The 27,062-nt window shown below is 45.5% G+C and overlaps 2 protein-coding genes across 6 annotated transcripts in view; both read right to left on the bottom strand.

Moving 5' to 3' along the window:
- Positions 1-10,383: 10,383 nt before the first annotated feature.
- On the bottom strand, positions 10,384-21,427 carry Jpt2 (Jupiter microtubule associated homolog 2). Of its 2 annotated transcripts, none has more exons than XM_050135559.1 (5): positions 21,268-21,427; positions 16,384-16,532; positions 13,329-13,471; positions 11,582-11,630; positions 10,384-10,606 (listed from the first exon to the last, which is right to left on the bottom strand). In XM_050135559.1, the coding sequence occupies exons 1-5, from the start codon at positions 21,309-21,311 to the stop codon at positions 10,422-10,424; spliced, it is 570 nt and encodes a 189-aa protein (XP_049991516.1). In that variant the 5' UTR covers positions 21,312-21,427; the 3' UTR covers positions 10,384-10,421. The 2 variants fall into 2 exon arrangements, with proteins under 2 accessions (XP_049991516.1, XP_049991524.1); XM_050135567.1 differs by lacking the exon at positions 21,268-21,427 and adding an exon at positions 20,980-21,253.
- Positions 21,428-21,971: 544 nt separating this feature from the next.
- Cramp1 (cramped chromatin regulator homolog 1) overlaps positions 21,972-27,062 on the bottom strand; it is a 58,910-nt gene continuing 53,819 nt past the window's right edge. For all 4 annotated transcript variants that reach the window (XM_050135528.1, XM_050135519.1, XM_050135538.1 and 1 more), the window contains exon 21: positions 21,972-25,562. In XM_050135528.1, the coding sequence (XP_049991485.1) occupies positions 25,398-25,562 (165 nt within the window). In that variant the 3' untranslated portion in view covers positions 21,972-25,397. The remainder of the gene's footprint in view (positions 25,563-27,062) is intronic.

Raw genomic sequence — 27,062 nt, 5'->3', positions numbered from 1 at the left:
GGAAAACAGATGTAAAGGGGCCACTAAGGGATGACTGCAAAAGTTACAGATCCTGGGCTACAGAATGTTTACTAAGAAAAGCAACTTTGTACATCAGAGGCTACCTTGGCTACCAGCTGAGGGGAAGCAAAAAGAACCTTTCTCTGAGTAAGATTGTTGCCATCCTTCGGATTCCAACTCCAAAGACTAAGACAGGTTTGAGAGTTCCTAGGTGCAGCCAGGCATCTCTACCTCTGGTTACCAGTTTGTGGAAATAGTAAGGCTTCTATACAATCAGCACAAAGCGGGGCAATGAGCCTCAATCCGGACTGACTGAGCAAAAGGGATTTGATGCTTTAAAAACAGCTGGCTTCAGCTCCAGCCCTAACATTTCCAGATATCTCAAAACCTTTTCAGCTATTTGTCCACGACAGGCATGATAAAAAGGGTTTTAACCCAAACCTAGGGCATGGAAACGCCCTGTGCCGGAGCTGTGGAACACCTGCTGAGGAAAACTGCTAACAGGGAGTGGAACCAGCCCAAGAGAAAGAAGTGTGTTGCTGTCAACAAAGATGAAAGGAGTTGAAGACCTGAAGAGCATTTTGACATCAAACATGGAGATGCAGAATTCAGTTGTTTGCCCAACTGGTTTTCAGTCTTGCTTTGTCCAATATTTCCTCACTGTGCTATCATCCCTACGTTTTGGAATGGTAATTCATGTCCTATGCCATTATATGTTAGAAGTATGTGATCTTCTTTTGGATTTTACAGGAGATTATAGTTTAAGAAAGTGCATGAATCTCAGAAGAGACTTTGAATTTTGGACTTTGATTTATTTATTTGGTTTTTCGTGACATCCAAGCCACTAGAAAAATCTTACCTCTACCAAGGCCTGGCAACTGCAGACTGAGCTCTGAGCCTGTCTCCTCCCCTTTTATATTCTCTCTAGTGCTGGGATTAAAGGCGTGTGACTCCCTTAGTACTGGAATTAAAGGTGTGACTCCCTTAGTACTGGAATTAAAGGTGTGAGCCACCACCACCTAGATCTGTTTCTATACTGATCTTGTGTACCCTAGGGTGGCCTTGAACTCACAGAGATCCACCTGCCTCTGTCTCCCAAATCCTGGGATTAAAGGTGTGTGACATCACTGCCTGGCCTCTAGTGGCTTAGTTTTACCCTCTGATCTTCAGACAAGCTTTATTTATTAAAATATAAAGTATCACTATACTAAGACACGGCCTACAGGTGGGTCCCTTAGTTGCCAAAAACAAGAGAGTTTCCATTACAAAAACTGGCATTGTAAAACTGAGGTGTCTCGATAAGTTCCTTTAAAAGATTCTTTCTGGCCTTTGGAAAACAGGAATCAGACTCTATGTCACAGGAAGGGAGTTAGAGTTAGTCATTCCCAGCCAGAAATCTGCCAGGACTGCTGGTTATGCTTGGACACCCAGGCCCTGTACTACACAGGATAGGAACTAAGCAGACTGTCAGCCCACGGACTGACAAAACTCATTGTGACTGGGGCAGCCCAAATTAGTGGTAGAGATTACGAGGGGCTGAAACTAATATCCTAAACTTTAATCTAGCACTCCGCCTTATTCTGATGCCTCCTCTTCTGCCTTGTGGGTTAATTCATCTGGATAACAGCAACATTACTGAGACCCAAGGACTACTTGGCAGGCATATACCAAAGGTTTGACTAAATATAAATACGCCTCTTCTGATGCTCTCAAAACTAAATAGACAGGTTGATCAAGAATCTAGAGGCATTAAAACAGCAGTGAGATTCCCGTGCAGAAATAAATGATCCTGCAAAATTGGACAGGCTTAGACCTCTCATGTGATAAAAAAAAAAAAAAACAAAAACAGAAACGAACCACCAAAAGCCTATGTGTGGCTTTGGGAGAAAACTGTTGTTTCAATGCAGACTGATCAGGAGTAATTAGAGAAAATCTTGCCATGGTTGGCGAAATAACCAGTCTTCTTCTCTAGGTCTCCTTGGCTAACTACTTTGCTATCAGCACTGGCTGGTGTTGTGCCCAGATCACGACCCCCAGAGAGAGACCACCAGAGAGGCCCAGACTGTAATAAGCAAGGTTTAATCAACATAATACAAACATGTTTGGAACTCATCTTGTAAGACTTGAAGACAATCCTGAAGCCATTTTTGACAATTCTGAATCCTCTCAGCCTCTGTGCCATAGTGCTTCCCCTCCTCCCCTGGGAACCAAGGACCTAACAGCTACACTCTCACGTACTCAGTTCCTGAACAATTACCCATATACGTATGTTTTGGTTCAGTCCCCTGGGAAACAGGGTCAAAATGACCTCTTACCTCATCTGATCTGGCAACAGCTCTCCAGTCAATTATTGGTAATAGCCCTTTCGAATAAGCCAATCAGAATAGTCAAAGAACAACCCCCCTTGCTTCTGTGGCCCCTTTATAAGTAGACTGTACCCGCTATTCGAGGTCCCTCGGCTTCCCGAATGCTGGGGGACCCTGTCATGACAGAATTAATAAAATCCTCATGCTTTTGCATCAGCTGTAGTGTGTGAGATGGTCTCTGGGGGCGACTCCTCCTCGGTGTTTGGACGCTAGAGTCCAACAATCTCCATCCCCATTACAACAAGGTAGAGAGGAGTTGTATATCCTCTGTGGGGTAAGCTTTTAAAGGCATAACTACAAAGAGAATCTTTGAAGATGCTTTGGCATGGGTACAAGGACTTTCGCTCCCTCCCATTCTGTTAAGTTAGCTTTTTCCTTGTTTTTAGAGCAAGGCCACTGTTCTTGAGTTAGGCCATCTTTATCAGCCTGTGCCAGGTGGCTGGCTGGGCTGAGCTAAGTGACCTTGTGCTCGGAATCTCCCGGGTAGGAGAGGGGAAGGCCACTATCTTCCTGGGAAAACATTCTGCTAGGAAATTTCTTCTTGCCCCTTTGAGAAAAGGGGTGAGGGTCCCATAGCTGGACCTTTATTTATTGATTATCTTTCGAGACAGGGTTTCTCTCTGTATCTCTGGCTGTCCTAGAATTCACTCTGTAGACCAGGCTGGCCTTGAATTCACAGAGATTCCCTCTGCCTCTGCCTCCCCGAGTGTTGGGATTAAAGGCGGCCACCACCACCACCCGGTTCTGGCTGGGCCTTTCTCATTCTGACTGGAATAACACGGGGACCCTGTATTTTAAACTTAAAGAGAGGATGAGTCCATGATTTGACTCACTCACTAAGACCCGTGAGGAATGTAACAGAGCCCCAGACCTTAGAACTGACTCCATGATGGAAGTGCCATTCAGGCTGCAAATTCAGCATGTAGGCGGCACCACCTGCCTAAAAAGAAAACAAAGGCCTAATTCTTTCGGTCTATAGTTTTGAGAGAGTCTCTAAATTGTTGGCTTTTATAGTTCCACTTCTGGCTACATGTTCTTGTTAACTGAAGTGTTCAACCCAGGACATTGCTTTGTGCTTAAAAGCTCACCCTGAGAAAGGGTTGGGGCTACACTGGGGTCTTAACACCCAGTGCAGCCGCTGACCGGCTTAATAAACACTTTCTGTTGCTTTAAACCATGTCTGAGCTGTCTTCCCAGGATACACCCTACATTTCCAAGCATACAAAGCTGAGCCTGTGTATTATTAACCAACTAGGGAAGCAGGCTAGCATGAAAGGGGCATATTGTAATAGTATTTGCAGTAAATGTCACCTGAACTAGTTTTATTTTATTATTTAATATATATGGGTGTTTCATCTGCATGTGCCTGGTGCCTACAGAAACCAGAAGAGTTTATCAGATCCCCTGGAGCTGGAGTTTTCTCTCTCTCTCTCTCTCTCTCTCTCTCTCTCTCTCTCTCTCTCTCTCTCTCTCTCTCCTTTTTAAAGATTTGTTTATTTATACAGTATTCTGCCTGCATGTATGCCTACAGGACTGAAGAGGGCACCAGATCACATTACAGATGGTTGTGAGCCACCATGTGGTTGCTGGGAATTGAACTCAAGACCTTTGGAAGAGCAGTCAAGTGCTTTTAACCACTGCACCACCTCTACAGCCCCTGGAGTTATTATTTTTAATTATTATTATTATTGTTGTTTTTGGTTTTTCGAGATAGGGTTTCTCTGTAACTCTGGAGCCTGTCCTGGAACTAGCTCTTGTAGACTAGGTTGGCCTCAAACTCAGAGATCCACCTGCCTCTGCCTCCCATGTGCTAGAATTTAAGACATGCGCCACCACTGTCCAGTGGTGTTATTAACAGTTGCGAGTGTCACGTGGGCTCTTGAAATAGAATGTGACGGCTCTGGTAGAGCAGTTCTACCACAGAGCCATTTTTTCCAGCCCCGCCCAAGTTAATTTTAAGTTGCCAAAATTAGGAATCAGGACAAATGGGTGAAATGAATAATTCTTAAAAATTTTTTTGAAAGATTTACTTTGTATAGTATGAGTGTTTTGCCTGCACATGTATATACCATGTGAGTACCTGGTACCCACAGAGGCCAGAAGAGGTCATCAGATCTCCGAAAACTGGAATTGTAGATGGTTGTGGAGTCACCATGTAGGTGCTGAGAACTAAACCCAGGTCCTCTGCTAGCACAGTAAATGCTCTGAGCCGTCTCTCCAGTCCCGTGATAAACAAGTCACAGAACGCTCTTGTGTTTCGGGGCTGTTTTAGTATTTTGTCTTAGGTCTGTCTCAGCAACTATAACCCTGTAAATTCATTTTTTTTTTGAGACAGGGTCTATGAGCTGCCCTGGAACTATTTAGACCAGGCTAGCCTTTTTTTTTTTTTTCGAGACAAGCTTTTTTCTACTTTTAGAGCCTGTCCTGGAACTAGTTCTTGTAGATCAGGCTGGCCTCGAACTCACAGAGATCCACCTGCCTCTGCCTCCTGAGTGCTGGGATTAAAGGCGTGCACCACCACCTCCTGGCTCAGGCTAGCCTCTTAACTCACAGGGATCACCTGTCTCAGCTACCCAAGCACTAGGACTAAAGGTGTGTGCCACCACACCTTGCCCTGTAAATCCCTGACAGAGGCCATACCCCGGCCCTTTGTTATTAACATGATTGGGGCTGGTTTGTTGTTTGAAACTAATCAAAGCAAAATGAATTACAAGAGTCTCTGCGTAGCCCTGGCTGTTCTGAAACTCACTCTGTAGACCAGCTGACCTCACACTCAGAAATCCGCCTGCCTCTGCCTCCCAAATGCTGGATTAAAGGCCTGTGCCACCATTGCCTAGCTTAAAAAATGATTTTTAGGGCTGGAGAGATGGCTCAGTGGTTAAGAGCATTGCCTGCTCTTACAAAGGTCCTGAGTTCAATTCCCAGCAACCACATGGTGGCTCACAACCATCTTAATGAGGTCTGGTGCCCTCTTCTGGCCTGCAGACATACACACAGACAGAATATTGTATACATGATAAATAAATAAATAAATATTTAACAAAAAAAAATGATTTTTAAAATTATATGTAGTAGGGGGCTGGAGAGATGGCTCAGAGGTTAAGAGCATTGCCTGCTCTTCCAAAGGTCCTGAGTTCAATTCCCAGCAACCACACGGTGGCTCACAACCATCTGTAATGGGGTCTGGTGCCCTCTGCTGGCCTGCAGGCGTAGATGGAGGCTGAACACTGTGTACATAATAAATAAATAAATCTTAAAAAAATTCTATGTAGTAGATATGTGCCTATGGATGCAGGCTCCCATCCAATGGAGGCCATCAGATCCCCTGGAGCTGGTTGCTGGTGGTTGTGAGGCACCCTTCCTGGGTGCTTGGAACTGGCCTCAATTCCTCTGCAAAAGCATCAAGTATTCTCTCCAGCTCCTGTAATTGAAATTTAACAAAATGACACTTATTGAATAGTATAGTTTTCCTGATCCTGGATGTTGGAAGCTATATTAGAATATTTCGTCCCATTGAAAGGTCCTAACGTGAAAGACACTGTCCCTCCATAGCCTCAGGCCTTTGAATCCTGGACTCCCAGTTGATGATGCTATGCCATGTTAGGAGGCTCAGGAAGTGTGGTTTTGTTTAGAGTTATGTTACTGGGGCCAACTTTAGATTTATTTATTTATTTGTTTGTTTGTTTATTTATTTATTTATTTTTGATTTTCGAGACAGGGTTTCTCCGTAGCTTTTTGGTTCCTGTCCTGGCACTAGCTCTTGTAGACCAGGCTGGCCTCGAACTCACAGAGATCCGCCTGCCTCTGCCTCCTGAGTGCTGGGATTAAAGGCTTGCGCCACCACCGCCCAGCTCCATCTTTAGATTTAATGTGAGCTATTTTCTCCACCCTCAAGCTTGCTGCCATGCTTCCTGCAATGATGGTGATGGCCTCATACCTATGGAACCGTAAGCCCGGACATACACTTCCTTCTGTAAGTTGCCTTTTATCACAAAGATAGAAAACACATGTCAAAACCCCTACTTTAATCCTGTACCCAATGTCAGTCAAAGCCCAAATAATCTGTTATGTTCCTTTCACTTTTTTTTTTTTTTTTGAGACAAAGCTTCCCAATAGCTATGGAACTCACTTTGTAGATCAGGCTGGCCTTGAATTCACAGAGACCTGTCTGCCTCTGCCTCCTGAGTGTTGGGATTAATGGGACGCACTACCACCGCCTGGCCTCCCTTTCATGAACTGGATTTCAGATAGCACTACATGGTTATAACTAAGACCAGAATATTTCATGATTGATCTACCAGAATAGATAATTAGGAATAGAGTTAGTTTAGGAGCTAACACAAAAAACCATGTGATTCCAGTACTATTTCTACTTAAGAACAAGACTTGAGATGGCAACTGTGATACTTTCACTTCCTAATTCAGCACAGGAAGAACCAAGGGGAATCAGCTATCTAGCCTCTGGATCTTTTAGTGCCTGTCCAGGGATGGAACAGTTGCTAACACATGATACTGTATCTCGTTTCTAACCTAGTTCATGGAACTCACTACATTTCTAATTACGTGTGGACAAGCAAGTTGTTTCAGATAACACACATTGGTTTTTGTTGTGAAGTGAGTCTACCTATAATGGTCTGTCCTGTCCCTTTAAGAGACAAGCCCCGCCCCCTCCCTCCCCTGCCCACCACCTAGGCAGGCAGATCTTCCTCCCTGCTTGCAGCCAGAGCCCCTTTTCTGTTTCTCTCCCAAAGATGTATCTGCTGCCATGCACCTCCAGGACCCCCCCCCCCCGTTTCTTTCCTCATCCCCCTTCTCCCTCCCTCTCCCCTTCCCTTCCATAACCCACTAGATAAATATCCAACCTCATTCTGCATGGCATGCCTATCCATCTAAGTCTCCCACCCGCCACATGGCTTCCTGCCTAAGACCAGCTAGCCCTCATGGCCCACTAGCCACTTTGGGGGCTCACTGCCTGGGACTGGTTGCCTTCGTGGCCTGCTGTGGTATCATGGCCCACGGCTGGTCTTCGGGTTTTGCATGGTTGTCACCCCAAGCCAATGCTCCCGGCCACCCGGGAGCACTGCATTTATTAAACGTGGGCATTCTTTATTTGGTCTGATTGGAATTATTCCTAACACTACCTACCTACCTAAAACAGGGTTTCTCTGTGTAGCCCTGGCTGTCCTTGAACTCAAAGATCTGCATGCTTCTGCCACCCAAGAGCTGGGATAAAGATGTGTGCCATCACTCCTGGCTTGTGAAGCATTGGTTATATCATAAACTGATCCCTCATTCAGAATGATGTGAAACTTCAGAGACTCACCAAGCAGGCAGACACTCTGCCATGATCTGTAAAATTCACACGAGGACATGGAGTTTGGGCGACCATATGAAAACAGATGATACACACAAAGGAAAGACATCCAACCCGTATTTTCTCAACAAAGCTAGTTGGACACTCCACCTTGTCACTGCAAGACTTGTTACTGGGTTATTTCAAAGTCAATCTGGAACAGGTTAAGTTTGCCCACACCACTTGTCCTAGAGAATACACTTCAACTACAGAAAACTAGATAGTACATTACAGAATATTGCCCATTAATTCTGCCCAAATCTTAGAGATGATTATCTCGGGCATTTCTGGATCAAGACCAAGGAATGGAGGAGTCATCTTTGTAAGCAGAAAACCATGAAAAAGGATCATAGTTTAGGCATTGTTCCCTCTCAAACACACACACACACACACACACACACACACACACACAAAATGGAGGAGCGTGTTTACACAAATACACACAGGCTTTAAGTATGTGGTTACTAAGTTTAATTCAACCATTATACCCCGTTTTGTCTCATAAAAATAACAAAACATTCCTATAAAATCGCATTATGATGTAAGGACAGGTTTCTTGCTCTGACATAGTGCTAGAAAAATGTTGGCACCAAATGCACTTAAACAAAGTGTTAAGGCTAATGCAGGTGTGAGAACTGTATTCCACTGGATTTAGCCGGGCAGGGCCTCTTCCTGGGCGGCAGACTGGCCATGCTCTGGGCCCAGTTTCAGAGAAAGAGGAGCGAGTAAGGCAGCTGCTATGGGTCACTGTCTCAGGTTCCCATAGTCTCTCAGCCATCCAGGCCAGCAAGTGGTCTTGGAGCTCTTCTCTCGCTGGACCAGCAGCAGGGCCAGCACAGTGATGTCAGATTTTTTTATTGACAATGCAATTTGGAACTCACAAATCATTTTCTACTTAAGAAAGCAGTTACAAAAGGAGGTTTGTTTCTATCATTGTATCATTTCCTTATAAGTTAAAGATGTTAGAGTCTGGGCAAAATAAGCAAACATTTATGACATTTTCTTAAATGGAAAACATACTCTGAATTCCAAATGACATCCTCATGACTTAACCACAACCCATTTGAGTTGTTACAGAATTACATACATGTAATACATGTTTCTTGGCTTCAGGAAACAGGGCAGCAGAAAGGTATAAACTCTTTGGTTGACAAAGCCATGGTCAAAGCCCTCAATGAACCAGGTGCTGGAAGCAGAACCCCGCAGGGGCTCCTGCAGGCACTTTAGCATCTAGGCCAATGAGCGTGACTGCAGAACTGTTGCTTCCCCAAACTCTGAAGAGGACATTTCTGGCATCTGCTATAAAGCTCTGTAGCACCACTCAGGAGCCCTTTCACAGACGCCCACAAGCGGGAACCAAGGAACTAAGGCTGCAGCCCTTAAAGACGGAACAGGACGGAGATATGCCTGACATGAAAGACCGGGCAGCAGGTAGCATGGCTGTGGAGCCAGGATCTCTGCTGTCAGATGACAGTCGTGACCTTATTGCCAAAATACTCACTATCCAGGCCTGAGGGGCACTGTTCACGAACAAGGTTAAGAAGTCTGAAGCTTTCTAAAGGTGGCTTAGGCCACTCTTCTGCTTTGGTGTACACAGTGATGTTTTCTAGGTGTTAGAAGCACAGTCCATGGGTATTCATAAGCTGCTGATCTTAACAATACCTCTGCAGATGGCTAAAGAAACCCACCCAACCCAGTGTTCTTCAGCAGGTCTTCCTCCCAACTACAGGAACAGACGGGAAAATCAAAAATTCACCCAATACCTGGACATATTTGAGTAGTCTTTAAAACCCTGCAGAGGTTGAGGCCTTATGTACAGGAAGAACCACAGATAGCAAGAGCCCTCACGGTGAGGAACTAAGGTTAGACTCAAGGCTGATGGGAGAAACAAAAGGAACAACCCATATGCAAACCTGGCATGGCAGGAATCAAACCAACCATAAAGGAAGACAGGCTGCTACCTAGACCTGGCCATGGTGTTAGGAGCAGGAAGGAGACTACAATTCAGAGGATCAGGGCATCCAAACCTTCCACTCAGGACAAGACTGAGAACAACTGTTTGATTTTCTGCTGACTGCTACCAAAAAGAGCAGTCACATTCCAACACTACAGGGTGACGTATTGAGGGGAACAAAAGGAAAAGGAGACACTAGGGCTCAGAGGTAACCTCAGAGGTGGAAACATTTTGGTGATAAGCATTCCCTGAAAGGAAAGGCTATGTAGACCTCACTCTGTCTTTAAGAGTTTTTGTCTATGTGTTTCTCTTCCATCCCACAGTGAGGGATAGGTAGTTTGTTTGTTTTTTCCTTTCTTTCTCTTTTCTTTTTTTCCCAGCCAAACCACCATTCTTAGATGCCCAACAGCCAGCAGACTGTTGATACAAGGACGAGACATACCCTAATGAGCCTTCTGCTAACGGGTGCCATCTCTTTCGCCCTTCCCAGAACCTTACTGTTCCACACAGAACAACTACAGACGAGGCGTAAGAGCGCCCCACTTTATCCCCACAGATGTGTATCTTGGCAGTCTGGAAGGCACAGTCCTTCTGCAGCTCCTCCAAAGGCATCAGGCCTATGAGCAGGCAACCCCACACGCATGACAACCCCTCTCCCACCCCGACTCATTTGGGTTAAAGGAAGCACTAACATTTCAATACCCTATCTCTGAGTTTCCGGTCTGAGTACAGGCAGAGGAGGAGCCTCTCAATAGAAGGAGATGCTGGATTTGCCTCCTGGTGGGTTCAGGACCTTGTTGTGGGACCGAGGCCGCGGTCCCAGTCTGGGCTCATGACTGTCAACTGTAGGTGTGGGCTCTGTTATCTTGGCATGGTCTGCTTCTTTTGAGCTTCCCTTCTCGCTCTGCTCTCCTCGGGGTAAGTTTGTTGTATCTGTAGGACAAAGCCAATATCTGTCTGTGAGAGGCAGCAACTACACTAACTGAAAGCGTCACAGCACACTGAGTAAGCTCTCAATTCTACTAGCTCCCACTTGGTCTCAAGTTCATGAAGCATTCTGGATTCCTACCCTTCCTGCTGGCACAACGAGCTTCTGGACCAGTGCTCTCCACCTGTCTCCACCTGTGAGTCACGACTCCTTTGGGAGCTGAACGACCCTTTCACAGGGGTCACTTAAGGCTAATAGAAAACACAGATTTTTACAATATGATTCTTAACAGTAGTGAAATTACAATTACGAAGTAGCGATGAAAATAACTTGATGGTGGGGCCATCACAACATGAGGAACTGTAGTAAAGTGTTATAAAGGTTGCAGCATTAGGAAGGCTGAGAACCACTGCTCCAGAAAAGAAAACCTAAAAGATTACAGAAGTAACTATGCTCATGACCCCAGCTTTCTTTTTAATTTTTAAAGAGTTATTTATGTATATAGTGTTTTGCCTGCACGCCAGAAGAGGGCACCAGATCTCATTTTAGAAGGCTGTGAGCCACCACGCTAGGAACTGAAGTCAGGTCCTCTGAAAGAGCAGTCAGTGCTCTTAACTTCTGAGCCATCTCTCCAGCCCTGACCCCAGCCTTTTTTAAACACTAAACCCCTTATCCACTCTGTCTGTCTGTCTGTCTGTCTGTCTGTCTGTCTGTCTGTCTATCTATCTAATGTGCATTGGTGTTTTGCCTACATGTATGTCTGTGTGGGGGTGCCAGATCCCCTGAAACTTTGTTACAGATAGCTATGAACTGCCCTGTGGGGGTTGAGAATTGAACCTGGGTCCTCTGGAAGAACAGCCACTAGCCATTCCCTTATGCTTGCTTTGGTCAGCTGTCTTGGAAAGCACAGAGGTGCTATCCTTTTGTCTGTCAAACCCACTAGGAACTCTCCCAGCATAACAGGCAGGAAATATACTCACCTTTCAGGTCCGATTTAGAGTCTTCACCTTCACATAGCAAAACATGATCCTACAACAAGACGAGTCATCAGGTTAGTGCTCATTCAGGTAGACAATAAAGATCTGAGGATGACCTTTCTACCCACCTAAGGCTTGAACCTAGGACCTCATGCCTGCTAGAGAAGCATTCTACCACCAGGCCCACATCCTCAAGTTTTTTTTTTTTTTTTTTTTTTAAACTTTTTGAGACAGGTTCTCATTAAAATTTCCAGTCTAGGCTTGAACTCACCCTGAAGGTAGGCAGGTATTGATCCTCAGTTCCTGAACAGCTAGAGTTATAGACCTGCACTATAGGGTCTGCTTCATTCATTCATTCATTCATTCGTCTGTTTGCTTTTTTCGAGACAGGGTTTCTCTGTGTAGCCCTGGCTGTCCTGGAACTAGCTCTGTAGACCAGACTGGCCTCAAACTCACAGAGATCTGCCTGCCTCTGCCTCCCGAGTGCTGGGATTAAAGTGTCCCACCATCAGGCTAGGTCTGCTTTATTTTTAACTTTTGAAACATGGGCTAGAGAGATGGCGCAGTGGTTAAGACCTCTTGCTGTTCTTCCACAGGATCTGAGATTGGTTCCCAGTTAGAGTTGTCTGTAACTACTGCTCCAGGGGAATAAGATGCCTCCGAGGGTACCTATACTCACATGCACACACTTCTTGCTGCCACACCTACTAATTAAAAATAACACAATTTACAATAAATAAACTTTTTGTAGGCTAGAGTGCTGCTCAGTGGTTAGGTGCATCTCTAGCATGTTGGATCTCTAATACGGCAAGACAGAGACTTGTGACTGAGTCCCATGGACCCTGCTGAACTGCAACAGTGATGTTAGCTCACTGTCACCCTTGCCTCCACAAGGGGATCTGATGCCCTCTGACCTCATTAGATACCAGGTGCACAGATGGCATACAAACATGCACATAGGCAAAATACTCGAACACACAAAATCTAAAAAGCTAAGAAAATTTTAAATAAAAAATAGTAACTAAAACAAAGATATCGCTAACAATTATAACAATAATATAGTTCTGGGTTTCATTACCAATAAGCTCTGGGACACAGGGAAGCTAAGACTGGCCTTGGCCAAGCCTCTAGAGGCCCCCAGGTCAGGGTGTTCAGAGATCTAATCAGTACATCCAAATGTCAAGTCCAAAGTCACATTGCTCTGGTGGTGTTTTCCCAGCAGCTCCCGAGTTGGGAGTACAGGCAAGAGTTCATGTTATCAAGGGAGCCTTCACTGGCTCAGAGGCCTGCAACCCTGTTTGCCTAGGACCATAAACCCTCAAAGATAATACAAGGTCAAGCTGCGGAGAGAGTTCACGGGTAAAACATTTATCTAGAGTGTATGAAGCCCCAGGTTTAATCTCTAGTACTATAGAAAGAACAAACCCAACATCTTTCCTTTCAAATAATCAATGAGAGTCAAACCCTCATGCACTGTGCTCAGTCACCAGACCTTGTATATACAAAGTCAGGTAGCACAGACAAGTGCTTGGCAGCTGCTGTGCAGAGATGAACATGACTACTTCTCCCAGTGTGAGGAGGTTGAGACATGTTTTCTGGGTGACTCCAAACCTAATGATGAATGGCCATGCTGGGAAACCAATACTGCCCGACTCTTCCTAACGATGTCACAGCTGCGTTGGCACTTTTAGAAAAGTTAAGTTGGCACAACTTTTTCCTCTTCTGTCTGCTATTTGAATGTTGTCCATACCTTGGGCTTGTTTGGGTGTGCCAGGGGTGCAGTGGCAGTGACTGGGGACCCAAATATGTCACTAGTCTTCCCGCCAGGTGGGTTCAGTCGCTGTCGAGTCTGCACAGGAGTCGATGCATCAAAGATACCACTTCCTTTGCCCCCTGCAGAAACAATCACAGAACAGTGAATGTCAGAACACCATCTGAACCTACCCAACTGCGGTTACCTCGAGAGACAGCCTATCAGTAGACTTAATGCCTTCCTGCGTTCCAGGGCAATAGGGAAGGAATAATTATTTTAAGTCCCTGAAGGCTTCCATCCCAACTAATCCTTAACCTGGTCTGCTGCAGCTTCTGCAAGCACAGCTAAGCCGCCCTTGGGAAGGAATAAAACACCACCTCTCCCCAGAGTTCCCTTTTCCAGTGGAAAGTCTCCTCTGTTAATCAGCAAGAGTTCTTAGCAGATTAAAAGCAATAACTGAATGTTTAATTCACTGCTATTCATGGTGAACCTACAATCTGGAAAATAAGGTTAGTCATTGACCTCCTCCTGGCCAGAACTTGTAGGGACGACGACTAGATGTCAACAAGTCGGGAGATGTGCCCCTGGTTGCCCCTTGAGTTTCTGAGGCTATGACAGAAACAGTGCATCTCAAAAGGATCTCATGGCCTGAGGCCTGGACATTATACAAGGATGCCTACGTTAGGCAGAAAGGTACAAAACACCAATTGATGTCTTCACTCAGTATATACCGAGCACCCCCTTCCCCACAGCATTACGCCAGATAGAGGCAGACAAATCATGGCTTTCGTACACCAGCAGGAGCTATAATCTATAATAGAAGAAGCACCCCAATGACTACCCATGTTGCTCTAAGATACCTTGGCTTTCCAATCCCTTAATTTAACAATAAGGACAACAAATGGGTTGTATTCTGTAAGTTGCTGTAGTTCCTTGGATAAACGCTCGAGACAACATCTACAGTGCAAATTATCAATACATGCCAACTATGCTTCCCATATGATTTGGAGCACTGTCTTCCAGGCACAACATCCATTGCCATAATCAGAGAAGCTGTGACTACCTGAGTGAGACCTGTGGACTACTGCCCTCAGAGGTCGCTACACCCTCACCTGGAATTCTAGCCACTCCCTCCCCACTGTCTCTAGCTGTACGACCCAGATACACATGGCCTCAGGAAATGTTAGGACATACAGACCTAAAGAGAGGATTAAACCTATGTGTCTTTTAGGAGGCCACGTCCATGCTGAAAAAGGCCTTTTCAGTGATGCAGCTGTTTTGGAGCTATGCCCCTAAGTAACCCTTCCTGACACTCCATAAACAACCCCAGTAACTCAGTGGCTGACCAGCTGGACTTGCATGGACTGTTTATTTGGTCTGTTACTGAGGGGATATCTAAGGTGAACAGAAGTCTGTTTACATCTCCCCAGGTAAAGCCAAACCACCATAAACTAAAAAAGCATTCCACGGACATTTTTGGAGGTGGGGGTAGGGTTTCAAGACAAGGTTTCTCTGTGTAGTCCTGCTATCCTGGAACTCCCCTGTGGATTAGGTTCGCCTTGAACTCAGAGATCGCCTAGGTCAAAACTCTTTAAAACAACTTGTTAGATTTCTTCTGCTTCCGTTTGCTCTCAGATAACTGCTTGGTGTAGAGGGGACCTGAGAGTGGAGTGGTCACTTTCTTTATCCATATTCAAACGAACGAGACTTCCCCCTCTTTTTACATTAAAGTTGTGTTCTATAAAGATTATTTTGAATCTTTATTTACATAAAAATGTCCCTGGAGCCAGGTAGTGGTGCATACCTTTAATCCCAGCACTGGGGGGTGGGGTGGGGGGCACAGAGGCAGGTGGATTTCTGTGAGTGCAAGGCCAGCCCGGGCCTACAAGAGCGAGTTCTAGGACAGCTAGGGCTGTTACATAGAGAAACCCTGTCTAGAAAAACCAAAAACAAACAAACAAACAAAGTGGAGACTGAAAGAGGGCCTGTCTTTTTAAGGGAGAAATAACACACTTAGGGGTGGCTATATAAGGGCTGCATCTTTTTAAAACTGTAGAATGAACCTCGCTCACACACCTCCTGAGGACCAGTCCCCGTGCTGAGCACTCTTGCCTGGAGAAGGCAACACAATGTAGCAGAGCTGCCAGGGAGTCCCTGCCTAGTTATTCATTAACTGTGTCACCTCTACCTTCTGAGCTGTAAAATGGAAATAAACGATACATGTGGTGATGAAGGAAATCAAAACTAGGCGACTCATTCCTGGTGCTGTCCATAGAGGCTCACTTTATTTGCTATGGAAATTTGGCTTGGTCAAACTCAAAGAACATAACTCAGAAGACTAAGAATTCAAGGTGAAACATTGAAAACCAAATAAGCCAGGCAGTGGTGGTGCACACCTTTAATCCCAGCACTTGGGAGGCTGAGGCAGGTGGATCTCTGTTTGAGGCCAGCCTGGTCTACAAGAGCTAGTTCCAGGACAGCAAGGACTGTCATACAGAGAAACCCTGTCTCAAAAAAAACAAAACAAAACGAACAAACAAACAAAAAAGCAAGGCACGTGGTCCACACCGGAAGTCTCAGACACAGGAGACAACAGAAAGGTTTTGAGTTCACAATCTAGGCTACACAGACAGACTCTGTCTTCAAATAACAACAAAAAGCAACCAAGCAAAAACTCAGAACAAGCTGGGCATGACAGGGCATGTCTCTAGTCACAGTAGGAGGGAGGCAGAGGCAGGCAGGTGTCTGTAAGTTCAAGGCCAGCCTGGTCTACAGAGTGAGACCCTGTCTTAAAAAACAAAACAAAACGATGCTTTATGTCATCTTGACACAAGCTGTAGTCTTCGGGAGGGGGGAACTTCAATTAAGAAAATGCTTCCTAAGAGTGAGCTGTAGGCAAGCCATCAGGCATTCTGTGAGCCAAATAAACCCTTTTCTCCCCAACTTGCTTTGGTCCTGGTGTTTCACCACAGCAACAGAAGCCCTAAGACAATATTTTAGAAGAACAGAAGAAAATGAAGGCCAAAGGCTCTAAGAAGTACAAAGACCACACCTGGAGGATTTGTCCGCTTCGGTATGTTTTTAGGTTCTTCAGTTGGTCCAAAAATATTAGATGCCATCCTATTAGGTTTGCTTGAAGGAACACCTTCTTCTGGACTTCCAAAAAGATTGCTCGATTCTCCTCCTGGGGGCTTCATGGATCTATGAACAGAGAGAACACAAGTGAATGACAGCCAACCACAGGCTCCCAGGCCTCACTAGGATTGGTGTCGATGGCCGCTTTCCTATGGAAATGATGTGAACAGAAGCGAGCTCATCACAAGGTCTGACAGTATGATGGCACTCGGGAGAGATGAAGGCAGGATTTAGAGTTCAGGCTGGGTTACACAGAAAGACACATACACAGGGGTAGAGTAAGGTGAACCACACACGGAACTTTACCTTTTTTTTTTTTTTTTTTGGTTTTTCGAGACAGGGTTTCTCTGTGGCTTTGGAGCCTGTCCTGGAACTAGCTCTGTAGACCAGGTTGGTCTCGAACTCACAGAGATCCGCCAGCCTCTGCATCCCAAGTGCTGGGATTAAAGGCGTGCGCCACCACCGCCCGGCGGAACTTTACATTAAGAGTCATATTATACAGAAATGAGGATTAGAAATTAGTTTTGTTTTTGCTTTTTCAAGACAGGGTTTCTCTGTGTAACAGCCCTAGCTTTCCTGGAACTAGCTCTTGTAGACCAGGCTGGCCAAGAACTCAGAGATCCACCTGCCTCTGCCTCCCTGAGTGCTGGGATTAAAGGCCACCACTGCCGAGCCAGAAATTAGTTTTAATACTCTGCCAATATCATTTTAGATTCTGATCAGGATAAAAGTCATGATTAAAAAGATTCTATTTTGCTTTCTTTTCCATGTTGTCTCAACTTTGCTACATAGTTTACATGTAAGCACGTCCTTATCTTTACCAACCTTCTGCTTAGTAGCTAAGGTAGCCAGGGACTCCCCTGCTAGAACTCATGAGTATTGATCTGGGGTCTGGCCCGACCGTAAGTACACGATAAAGGTGTTCTTCCCTTATGTTTCCCAGACACCTTTAGGAAGGCATTAGGGTGTAGCCTATACCCTAGATCCTTTGCTGGGTTTTAATACAGACCCCTTCTAATTTTAACAAGTTCCATGTTTCTCTTTATCTTGGGTTCATCATCTCTGATAATTCCTGACGTAAAGATTCGCTATACTAGGATGTCTGGTGTAAGCAGTGAAGTGCCTAGACTAGAAAAGAACCACCTCACTGGCAGCATTACCTACTTCTGCTCAGGGCATGTGCACTGAACACCCCTCTAAACTCTACTGATATTCTACAAGCACAGCCTTTAATCAAACACTCATAAAGAATGTGGCTTCCAACGGCAACACCTACCTTAGGCCCCAACCTTTGGGAAGGAAACTTTACCAGGCACTACAGGGAAGTTAGAAAGTGGATAATTTTTACTGTCAGCTGACGACCTATAAAATTACCGTAAAGCTTGGTCCTCGAGTCCAGAGCACAGATATACAACTGCAACATGGAGAAAGATTTGTAGGCCTATTTCAAACACCTGGTTAGACTTATTAAAATGCCTTTTAGTCAGGCATGGTAGCCATACCTGGAATCTCAGCACTTGGTAGAAAGATCAGTATTCAAGTTATCCTTAGCTTGGCATAGTGGGGGTACGCCTTTAATCCCTGCACTCAGGAGGCAGAGGCAGATGGATCTCTATGATATAGCAAGTTCCAGGACAGACAGGGCACCCTACATAAAAAGAGACCCTGTCTCAAAACCAAAACAAGTTATCCTCCACTATATAGAGAATGCAATGCCACCCAAGACCATCTCAAAATTAAAAACAATACACAGCCGCTTGAAAGTAAATTTTAATCCAGCAAATGGTCCACATCTCTCTGGTTTTAAGACAGGTTATCTATGCAGTGGTGGCTGTATTGGAACTCTGTGTAAGAGCTCCAAACTCCCAGATATCCTTCTGCCTCTGCCTCCCACAGCTGTGCACCACACCGGGTTCCACCCTCTTCCACTAGCTCTGAGCATTGAGACTGATGACCTCAGACATTTAGAAAAATACTTAAAATCAAAGAATGGTTGCCACATAAAAGACAAGAATGGAGGATAGGGCTGACTGAAAAGCTATGCAAACAGAAACTACTCTAGGGTTAGTTAACAACAACAGCAAAAGTATCTAAAATGTGTTTGTTTCACCCAGAGAGGCCATCCACTTCTGCGGAATGTGAACAAAGTTCTCAGATTGCCTGCTCTAAGGCAGAGAAGTATAAAGTGAGGATCTCAGGTTGACAAAATGTGCCAGTCATGCTTCAACAGAAAATCCAGGCTGGACACTCAACGCCACAGATGCCAGGCATGTACCGACAGGACCCTGAACCAGTGCCAGGTCACTGTCTTCTTGGGGAGGAGAGGGAAAGAGGATGTGCCAAACCTGCCCTGTCAACAGTTAGCATTTCTTGTGGGGCCATAGGAAAGGATTGAAAAGTTCATCTGAAAAGGGGGAAAAAAAGTTTAACTAAAAGCCTATTAGAAAATTCTCAACAAGATTTAGACCATGCTACATTTATTTACACAGCAGAGTACTACACCGCAGAAAAAAAATGATACCTTGAATCAAATGGATGAGCTAGAAAACATCATATTGAGTGAGGTAACCCAGAAAGACAATTATCATATGTTTAAGTGACTTTTAAACATAAAGCAAAGAAAACCAGCCTACAAATCACAATCCCAGAGAACCTAGACAACAATGAGGACCCTAAGAAAGACTTACATAGATCTAATCTACATAGGAAGCAGAAAAAGATAAGATCTCCTGAGTAAATTGGGAGCATGGGGACTTTGGGAGAGGGTTGAAGGGGAGGAGAGAGGAAGGGAGGGGAGCAGAGAAAAATATATAGCACAATTTAAAAAAAACCAAAGATTTAGACCATGCACGTTGATGGGTAAGTTAGACTGCCTGCCATCAGTGCCCATTGACACAAACCTGTTTTGACCATCCCAGGCTTTTTGGTCCCATGAGCTGGGATAGTAGGCATGAATATTCCTAGCTTTATTTTATTCATATCTGTGTATTTGAAGACAGTTGTTTTCCAAGCCACTAGTGTCCTGTCGGGTGTTTGTCTTTGGCTCTACACTCTCACCTTCCCAGTCTCTCTGTGGTTATTCTGCACCCACTTCCAGACGCAAAACACGGGGTGATCAAGTGTATGGCCTGGACCTCTAGAGCTAACAGTACAGCCAGGTCTGCGTCAATGGCTTGTGTTCCATGTGCATGATGCAATAGAAGCACCGTGTTCCTGGAACCTCAAAGCCACCTCGGGAGGAGACAAGCTGAGTCCACGGCGGGAATGCAGGAGACAAAGGTAGTTATTGAAATTAATGCTAATATGGGTATAGAAATTAAGGATTTAGTATCACTTTGTCTACTTGTCGGGATTTTAATCTGACAACAAGCAAGGTAAAGTGGTGCTATACAAAGTTTTGACAAAGATAATGGGCCAGTTGGGCTGCAGCAGTGTCCACCTCCATCCCCAAGACAATGGGGCAAGCACAAGTTGCACAGCCTACAACAGCAATGCAAGTCTTAAGGCTGCCCCAGCAGGGTCTCACAAATGGGACTGAGAGTTCAATAGGCCTTTCAATAAACAGGGCTCAGAACAATGGCACAGTGTGGCCTTCTGGAAGCTCCTAGCAGCCATTATCACATTAACACCAATGGAATGGAAGAGGCTAGCAAGAGATTAGCCAGCTCAGATTTTAGGGCCAAATTCACAATGTGGGGGTACATTCCAATTACTTTTTTCTTTTTTCAGCATAAATATTCAAATTATACAAGAGAATAAAAGAGACATAGACTAAGATGAAAAGCCACACACTTCAAGTGGACTATGGCACGAGAAAACGCCTCAACAGTATCAATGACCCCGAACCATCCCGCAACGCTGAACTTCAGAAAAACTTTTAGAAACTGGTCAGGTGTGGGATAATGCCACGAGAAACAAATGTGGGCACATTCTTCACCATTATCCATTTAATGGATGAATGACGGCAATAGCATAATGTTTTTACAGCTCAAAAATCCCCAGCACAAGAAAATCCTTCAGCAAAGAGACAAAAGACAGGGTTAGAAGAGAGGAAAAACTGAAATGGAGACCTTACAGTAGCTTCAGGCAAAAATCAAAGACTTTGAGGCAATGAGTCTGACTAGGCGCTAGCTTCCTCCCAACCGGGGTCAAATGCCACCCAAAGCACTGTTTCTACTGAACATGGCCCAGACTGAGACTTCATCAACCATGTTCGGCAGTTTCCTTCTCTTGGCCCTCACTCCAGTATCAAATGGGGAATTCCTCCTTTTTCTAAAATCCTCTCCGTGGACGCCTACTTCACCACTAACTTCCGGAGCTCGGGAAGTCATGAACACCAGTTTCATTTTGTCACTCAAAGCAGATCAGACAGAAGGAAAGTCCAGATGGAACTACGTTGGGAAGGTCCCCGGCCAGGGAGGACCAGGACGTGCACCCGATGAACACCTGGCCGTGGGTTGGGTCAGAGACTGCTGCCGCCACTCAGCTACATTCAAGGGTCGTCGTAACCAACCAAAGCAAGCTGGTGTACGCGGGAAAGATTCAGGATCCGGCAAACGGAGCTCGGCGGCGCCCGACTAGCGCTTCAGGAGAGCCACGTGTCTTCGTCCCGCCGCCCGGTCTCCACTCCGCTCGCTCGACCCCCAGCCTTCCTGCGAGGCCCGGCTTCAGGCAACCCGGGAGAGCTCGCTCAGCACCCTCAGGGGAGCCACGAGCCACACCCACCGCATCTGCAGGGTCTCCCGCCCGCCACGTGGCTGTAGTTCCGCGCCCACCCGGACCCCAGCACCGGCCTGCGTACCTGGAGCCCGACTCGCCAGGCTGGCCGTCCGCGCCCTGGAACATGTCGGCCGCCGCCCCGCGTCTCTCTAGCCGCCGCGCGGCGGTTCCCGCTTGGTCCCTCGCAGGTACCCAGACCCGCCCAAGCCCGTTGGACGCCTCCCGCGCCAATCACACTTCCGCAGCCTATCGCAGAGTCATACCCCGCCCCTCCCCCTGCTCCAATGAGAGGCAGGCTTGGAAGAGTACCGCATCGCGCTTACAGCCGATTGGCCCCAGCATCCGCCTCTCACGGCTTCAGGCGTAGGCATTGGACCACAGCTCATCCCACCCTCCGACACTAGCGAGTCTAAGAGTAGGAATCTGCATTTCCATGCGGACATATTCCCACCCCTCTCCCCACCGCCTGCTAGCAAGTTTCGGGGTGGGTGGTGGCTGGCTTCTTTGGGGTAGCAACGCCTTCAGGAGGAAGCAAGGGTTCAAAGGTGGCGCAGACCATGCCCAAAAGAGAAGCAGCGGGCTGTGCAAAGACCTCCACCTCTGTTTTCAGCGGTCACTCAACCTTCGTTCCCTGAGGTCCTCCTGTCTACCCCTAGGATTCGCCTAACTCTCCTGCTATGTCCATCCGTGCCGGTTGGTTTCAGGGCTCATCTCACTAATGTAGCGCCTTCGCCAGAACCTCAAGCATACTGGCTTTAAAAGTAGGAACAAAAGACAGTCATTAGATCAAGTATTAGTATGTATTTATGCACAATAAAAACATTTACAAGCTGAACTGGAAATTTTAGCTGAAGTTTAACAGTTTTTGTTTATTATATTAAATAACCAAAACACCTTTTATTCCCCAAAAATTGGTAAAGAATAAATAATGTAATTTACAATATGGTACAAAAAATAATCAGAAGGACAGGCATTCTGCTTTATACATACACTGTATATTTATAGTTTATAAAACAAATTCACATCTCAAGCCGGAAACCTCAGATGATATGGCTTAACGATTATCAAAGCAAACAGCACTGAGTCCTGCCTGCAGGCTGCAGCCCTCCTGCCTGCGATCTTACTAACTAGTAAGGGTTGGCTGGTACAGTGCTTCCAAAACTGGACTGACCTCATCAGGCGATCATCTTGGAACGGTATACTGTGGTTTTTTCTTTTTTCAAATTAAATTTTCCTCTTTTTTTTTTTCTTTTAAATTAGAGACAAAGTATGATATTTCCTCATGAATGCGTCTAGCAGATGTTTTTAAAAGTACATAAAACAATTTCCCTCTAAGCTTGTTATGACCATTTCTAATAATGTGGTCTGGTTAAAAATGCGATTTAACTGTATGAGACATCCCCTAGCAGTGAGGCCACAAGGAATGAAAAAAGAACAAGGTGGGAAAAAAGGTTGACCAACATATGAAATGTCCCCAAAGTCATACTCCCTGAGCAAGTACTATGCCTCTACAGGATATATGAACTTCAACTTGCCTGAGCATCTTTTCTAGGGAATAATCCACACCAAGCACCAGAGATACTAGATCTCAATCTTTTTGAAAAGACAAATCAACAAAAAGTCTAAGTCATTAGTATTAACAGAAAAATTTCTTAGCCTGGTGGTGGTAGCACACACCTTTATCCAGCTGGATATGTCCTTATCCAGCACATAGGAGGCAGAGGCTGGCGGATCTCCTTGAGTTCAGAACAGTCAGGATTACACAGAGAACCTGGGGATAGGGGTGATCTCATGTATATCACACTAAGTTCCAATGCACAAAGGAAGCCCTAGGTGAACAGGAGCCATCAAAACTGATGGAAAGGCAGAGAAAGATGCAGAAAGGAGGCTTTCTTGCTGTCTTTACAAATTTCTAACCTTTAGCAGTTTCCAGATTTATGTATGGATATTTGATTAAGTTGTGAGAAGTTATACCCACTGATTCTCAGCTACAAATGCCACTATTTGTCCTTTAATATGGTGATGATGAGCAAATATGCCTGTCTGGCTGTTAAAGAAGCAGTAGACTCTTCTGGAAACCTATCAGGTTCCCTGCAGTAAAGAATCAGCTCATTCCACCCCTGCTTGCTGCTAGAAGACAAGGGTTGTAGCCTCTGCTGTTCAAAACAGTCTCAGCTCCTTTTAGAGATCATAGAGTTGCATGTGCCTCAAGGCATTCATTACCTGATGGGAATCAGCTCAGGAACCCAACTGCCTAGTGCTATAAGCTCAGTTAACAGGATGCCAAGAGCACCCATTCTTAACGTGGGAAAGTCTGCTTGAAATAGTGGAAGGGCAATTAGCAACGATCTAGGCTGAATCTAGTATCCTAATCATGTCACAGTCCCAAGATCTAAAACTTGCAGCTCAGTAAAGGCATGCTGAAAGCACACAGCTGGGTAAAGATACACTACACTAGGGACTTCACCAGTCTTTCCTAACAGCACCACTCACTGCTCTTCTCATCTTCTAAGGGTTTTAGACTTACCAGACCTAGGGGATACATGTCAGGATCTGGGGCAGATCCTTTACAGGTGCCAGTGAAAGGAGGCGGCTAGGAGATAAAGGAATTTGCTGTCAAGAACCAGTATCCTCTCAGTTCTTGCAGTTGAGTCTGCATTCTAGGATGGTCTCAAGGACTACTCTGCAAGGAAGGAGAGAACAGGTAGAGAGCAGAGGTGGCAGTTTCAGTTTCAGGAGTCAGGACTGTCAAGCCGAGTGTGGTGGTGCGCGCTTTTAATCCCAGCATTTGGGAGGCAGATCTCCGAGTTCCAGGCCAGCCTGGTCTACAGAAAAACCCTGCCAAAAGTGAAGAAAAGAAAAGAGAAGGACCTGTCAGTCCTGGCTGCTGTGTGGAGAGGAATTGGTGAGAGGGTACTGCACACGTCACCTGTTCACCCTGAACACACTGGGGCCAGGAGAGTGACTGTGCTGCAAGGATCTAAGAGGGCAAAACTCTTGTTGGCGCCATTCTAAGCAGGATGGCCTCAATCATGATTGCTGACCATAGTTGGGGTCCAGGAAAGAGCTGTTAAAACACCACCAAGTGGTGAGCTCTTAACATACTCTGACATGTGAACCCTGCTTGAGTTCCAGAATAGGAAGAGAGGCAGCCTGGGGTAAAGATACCCTTCAGACACTAGCAATAATACATAAAAATATTAGAGCACACACAAAAGCTTTATAGACACAGCAGTGTATTGTGTGCGGGGGGCAGGCAAGTAGAATGGTATCTTATTTCACCTAGAAAGAACTGGCGTTTAAGCACAGGAAGAGAGCAAAGCCACCTACATAGAGGACTCTTAATATTCCTTGTTCATGTCTACTTTTTTTGTTTTGTTTTTCGAGACAGGGTTTCTCTGTGTAACAGCCCTAGTAGTCCTGGAACTAGCTCTATAGATCAGGCTGACCTCGAACTCACAGAGATCTGTCTGCCTCAGCCTCCCGAGTGCTGGAATTAAAGGTATGCATCACCGCAGTCTGGCCATGTCTCCTATTCTGAAACCACAAGAAACATTTCCAACCAGCTTTGTAGGACTGTATAAAACATCCATACAACCTACAAGACATACTTTTCCCCCTTTTATGTCAGGAAGAACCAAACCTCTGATAGCTACTGACTCTGCTTCATCGTCAAGGCATCCAGAAAGTGTATTAGCTTGTAGATACCACCAAGAAAGAGCCTGATCCATATTCACTATCCCTTGTAATATCACTACATACACAACAGCCAAGTGGGGAAAGGATATCAGAAAGAAAGCAGCAGTGGCTGTGGTCTTCCTGAACACAGGAATAACAGCTCCCAAGACAAAAGGAACACCAGGCACGTCTCTTGCAAGAAGGAGACCCTCTAGAAGGCTTCACATGCAGATAAACAGGTGGGATTGCCACACAGCCTGCAGGATTGAGGAGGGGCTGATACTCAAAGAATTTCTGATGTCTGCCCTTCTCAGAGCTTGTCCTGGTCTCTGTGCACGGTACTGTCCCTGCTTGCTGGGACAGACCATGCTCAGTTGCTCCTATGGGCTGCACATCGTATGCTGTTGGAGGTGCTCTGGTTCACGGTCTTCTGGGGATTCTGGGCTTCACTCTCCCTACTGTGAAGACAGTTTCATGGGCCAGCCCCACAGACTTCCCTTGTGGATTCCAGGATGCCCATGTCACAAGGCACCGTCACTGAGAGAGGTCACCGACAGGATTACCACATCCTCCACCATCAAAAAGAACCTCTCGTCGGCCAGGTTCATTAATGGACAGTTCTTGTGCCAGGTCATTAAATCGAGATATATAGTCAATGCTGTTCTCATTCATCATGCACACCAGCTGGGAATCTACCACCTGTAGGACAGAAGGGACAAGAAGACCAAATTAGCTGGACGATGGCTCCAAGAGCAGAATGTCAACAGAAAGAGCCTATTACTCTACAAGGAACTTCAGAAACCGTGGTGGTCTAGGCACATGGACTTTCTTGAAGTGCATACTCTGCACGACAGCCTAGAAAGTCCCTGGGAACACGAAACACCTAGATGCTGAGATTATAGCAGCCACGCCCCGACACTCACGAAGAAGACAGTCCACAGAAAGGTCAACAGTGACAAGAGAAGGCGGAGATCAAGGCAAGCAGAGAGAGGTGCTCAGAGACAACGAAATGAGGATCTCCAGAGCACCAGGATCGCATGTGGGGATGGGTACACCAACATGCGTGAGGAGGCACAGAGTGCAGCTACTCAAAAAAACACTAGAAAACGGTATGCTCAGCATAGTATCAAGGTAGAGAGAGAACTACTGGGAGGGTCCTGGGTATGTAAAGACATTATCCTGTGGAGATGACACTTTATTGTCTCACCATTATAGTGAAGTCTCGTGAGAACAGGGACTTCTGTCCACATAGCTACTGTAGTAACATTTGGTAAGACTTGCATGAATTTTTCTCAGTGAACTAACTACATGATATGAATAAATACAGCAAGAACTAAATTTTAAAATTCTTTTTTTTTTTTTTTTTTAAAAAAGACAGGGTTCCTCTGTAGCTTTGGAGCCTATCCTGGAACTTTCTCTGTAGGCCAGACTGGTCTCAAACTCAAAGAGATCCACCTATCTCTGCCTCTCAAGTGCTGGGATCAAAGGCATGTGCCACTATCATCCAGCAAATTTTAAAATTCTTACTGGAAATGTTGAACAAATCGAAATTTGTTCTAAAGAAAGGAGGGCTGGAAAGATGGTATAGGGTGTAACAGTATTTGCTGCCAAATCTGATAATCTAAGCTTGATTCCTGGAACCACAGTGTAGAAGAAGAAAACATTCTTATGAGTTCTCTTTTGACTGCTATGCATGTGCACATGCATGCACGCGCGCGCACACACACGTTTAAAAAAAAGTAGAGCAAAGACAGGAAGTGATGTACATCCCATATTTTTTGAAGCAGGCAGAAGTTTTGTGAGTTAAAGACCAGTCCAAAGTATACAGCAAGATCATGTCCCAAACAGACTTCCTCCACTTATGTATTCCTACCCTGCGTCCATGGTATCAACCTGTGACCAAAACAGCTTCTGTTCTCCCCATAAAATTGACCCATTATTCTCACTAAGATTCCATTATCAGACCACTCCATCATAAATGATTTCAACACTTCCAGATGTTGAAAGCCTTTTCCAAAGGCAGAGGTCATTAAAGTACAGAGTTCTTGGGAAGACCCTCTGCTGAACATACTGGCTCTTTCTGCAGGTGAATGTGTCCTTTACTTGCTACTGACACAGTATTCTGTGTTGCTCATTGTCTGGAATACCGCATCACCAGGAAAAATGCAAATGCTGACTTGGGAGTCTGGCTGGCTTGAA

This window comes from Alexandromys fortis, unplaced genomic scaffold (genome assembly GCF_014885135.2).
Source record: "Alexandromys fortis isolate MF-2015 unplaced genomic scaffold, M_Fortis_MF-2015_v1.1 scaffold_29, whole genome shotgun sequence".
NCBI lineage: Eukaryota > Metazoa > Chordata > Mammalia > Rodentia > Cricetidae > Alexandromys > Alexandromys fortis.
This window is presented reverse-complemented; position numbering and strand designations above follow the sequence as displayed.

Excerpts from the sequence above, each read along its gene's own strand:
- Jpt2 (XM_050135559.1), bottom strand. The coding sequence starts at position 21,311 with ATGTTCCAGGGCGCGGACGGCCAGCCTGGCGAGTCGGGCTCCAG. Across the intron at positions 13,472-16,383 it reads GAAGCGGACAAATCCTCCAG|GGGGCAAAGGAAGTGGTATC; the intron begins GTGTGGTCTTTG and ends TTGTTTCTGCAG. Across the intron at positions 11,631-13,328 it reads CACACCCAAACAAGCCCAAG|GATCATGTTTTGCTATGTGA; the intron begins GTATGGACAACA and ends GTCTTGTTGTAG.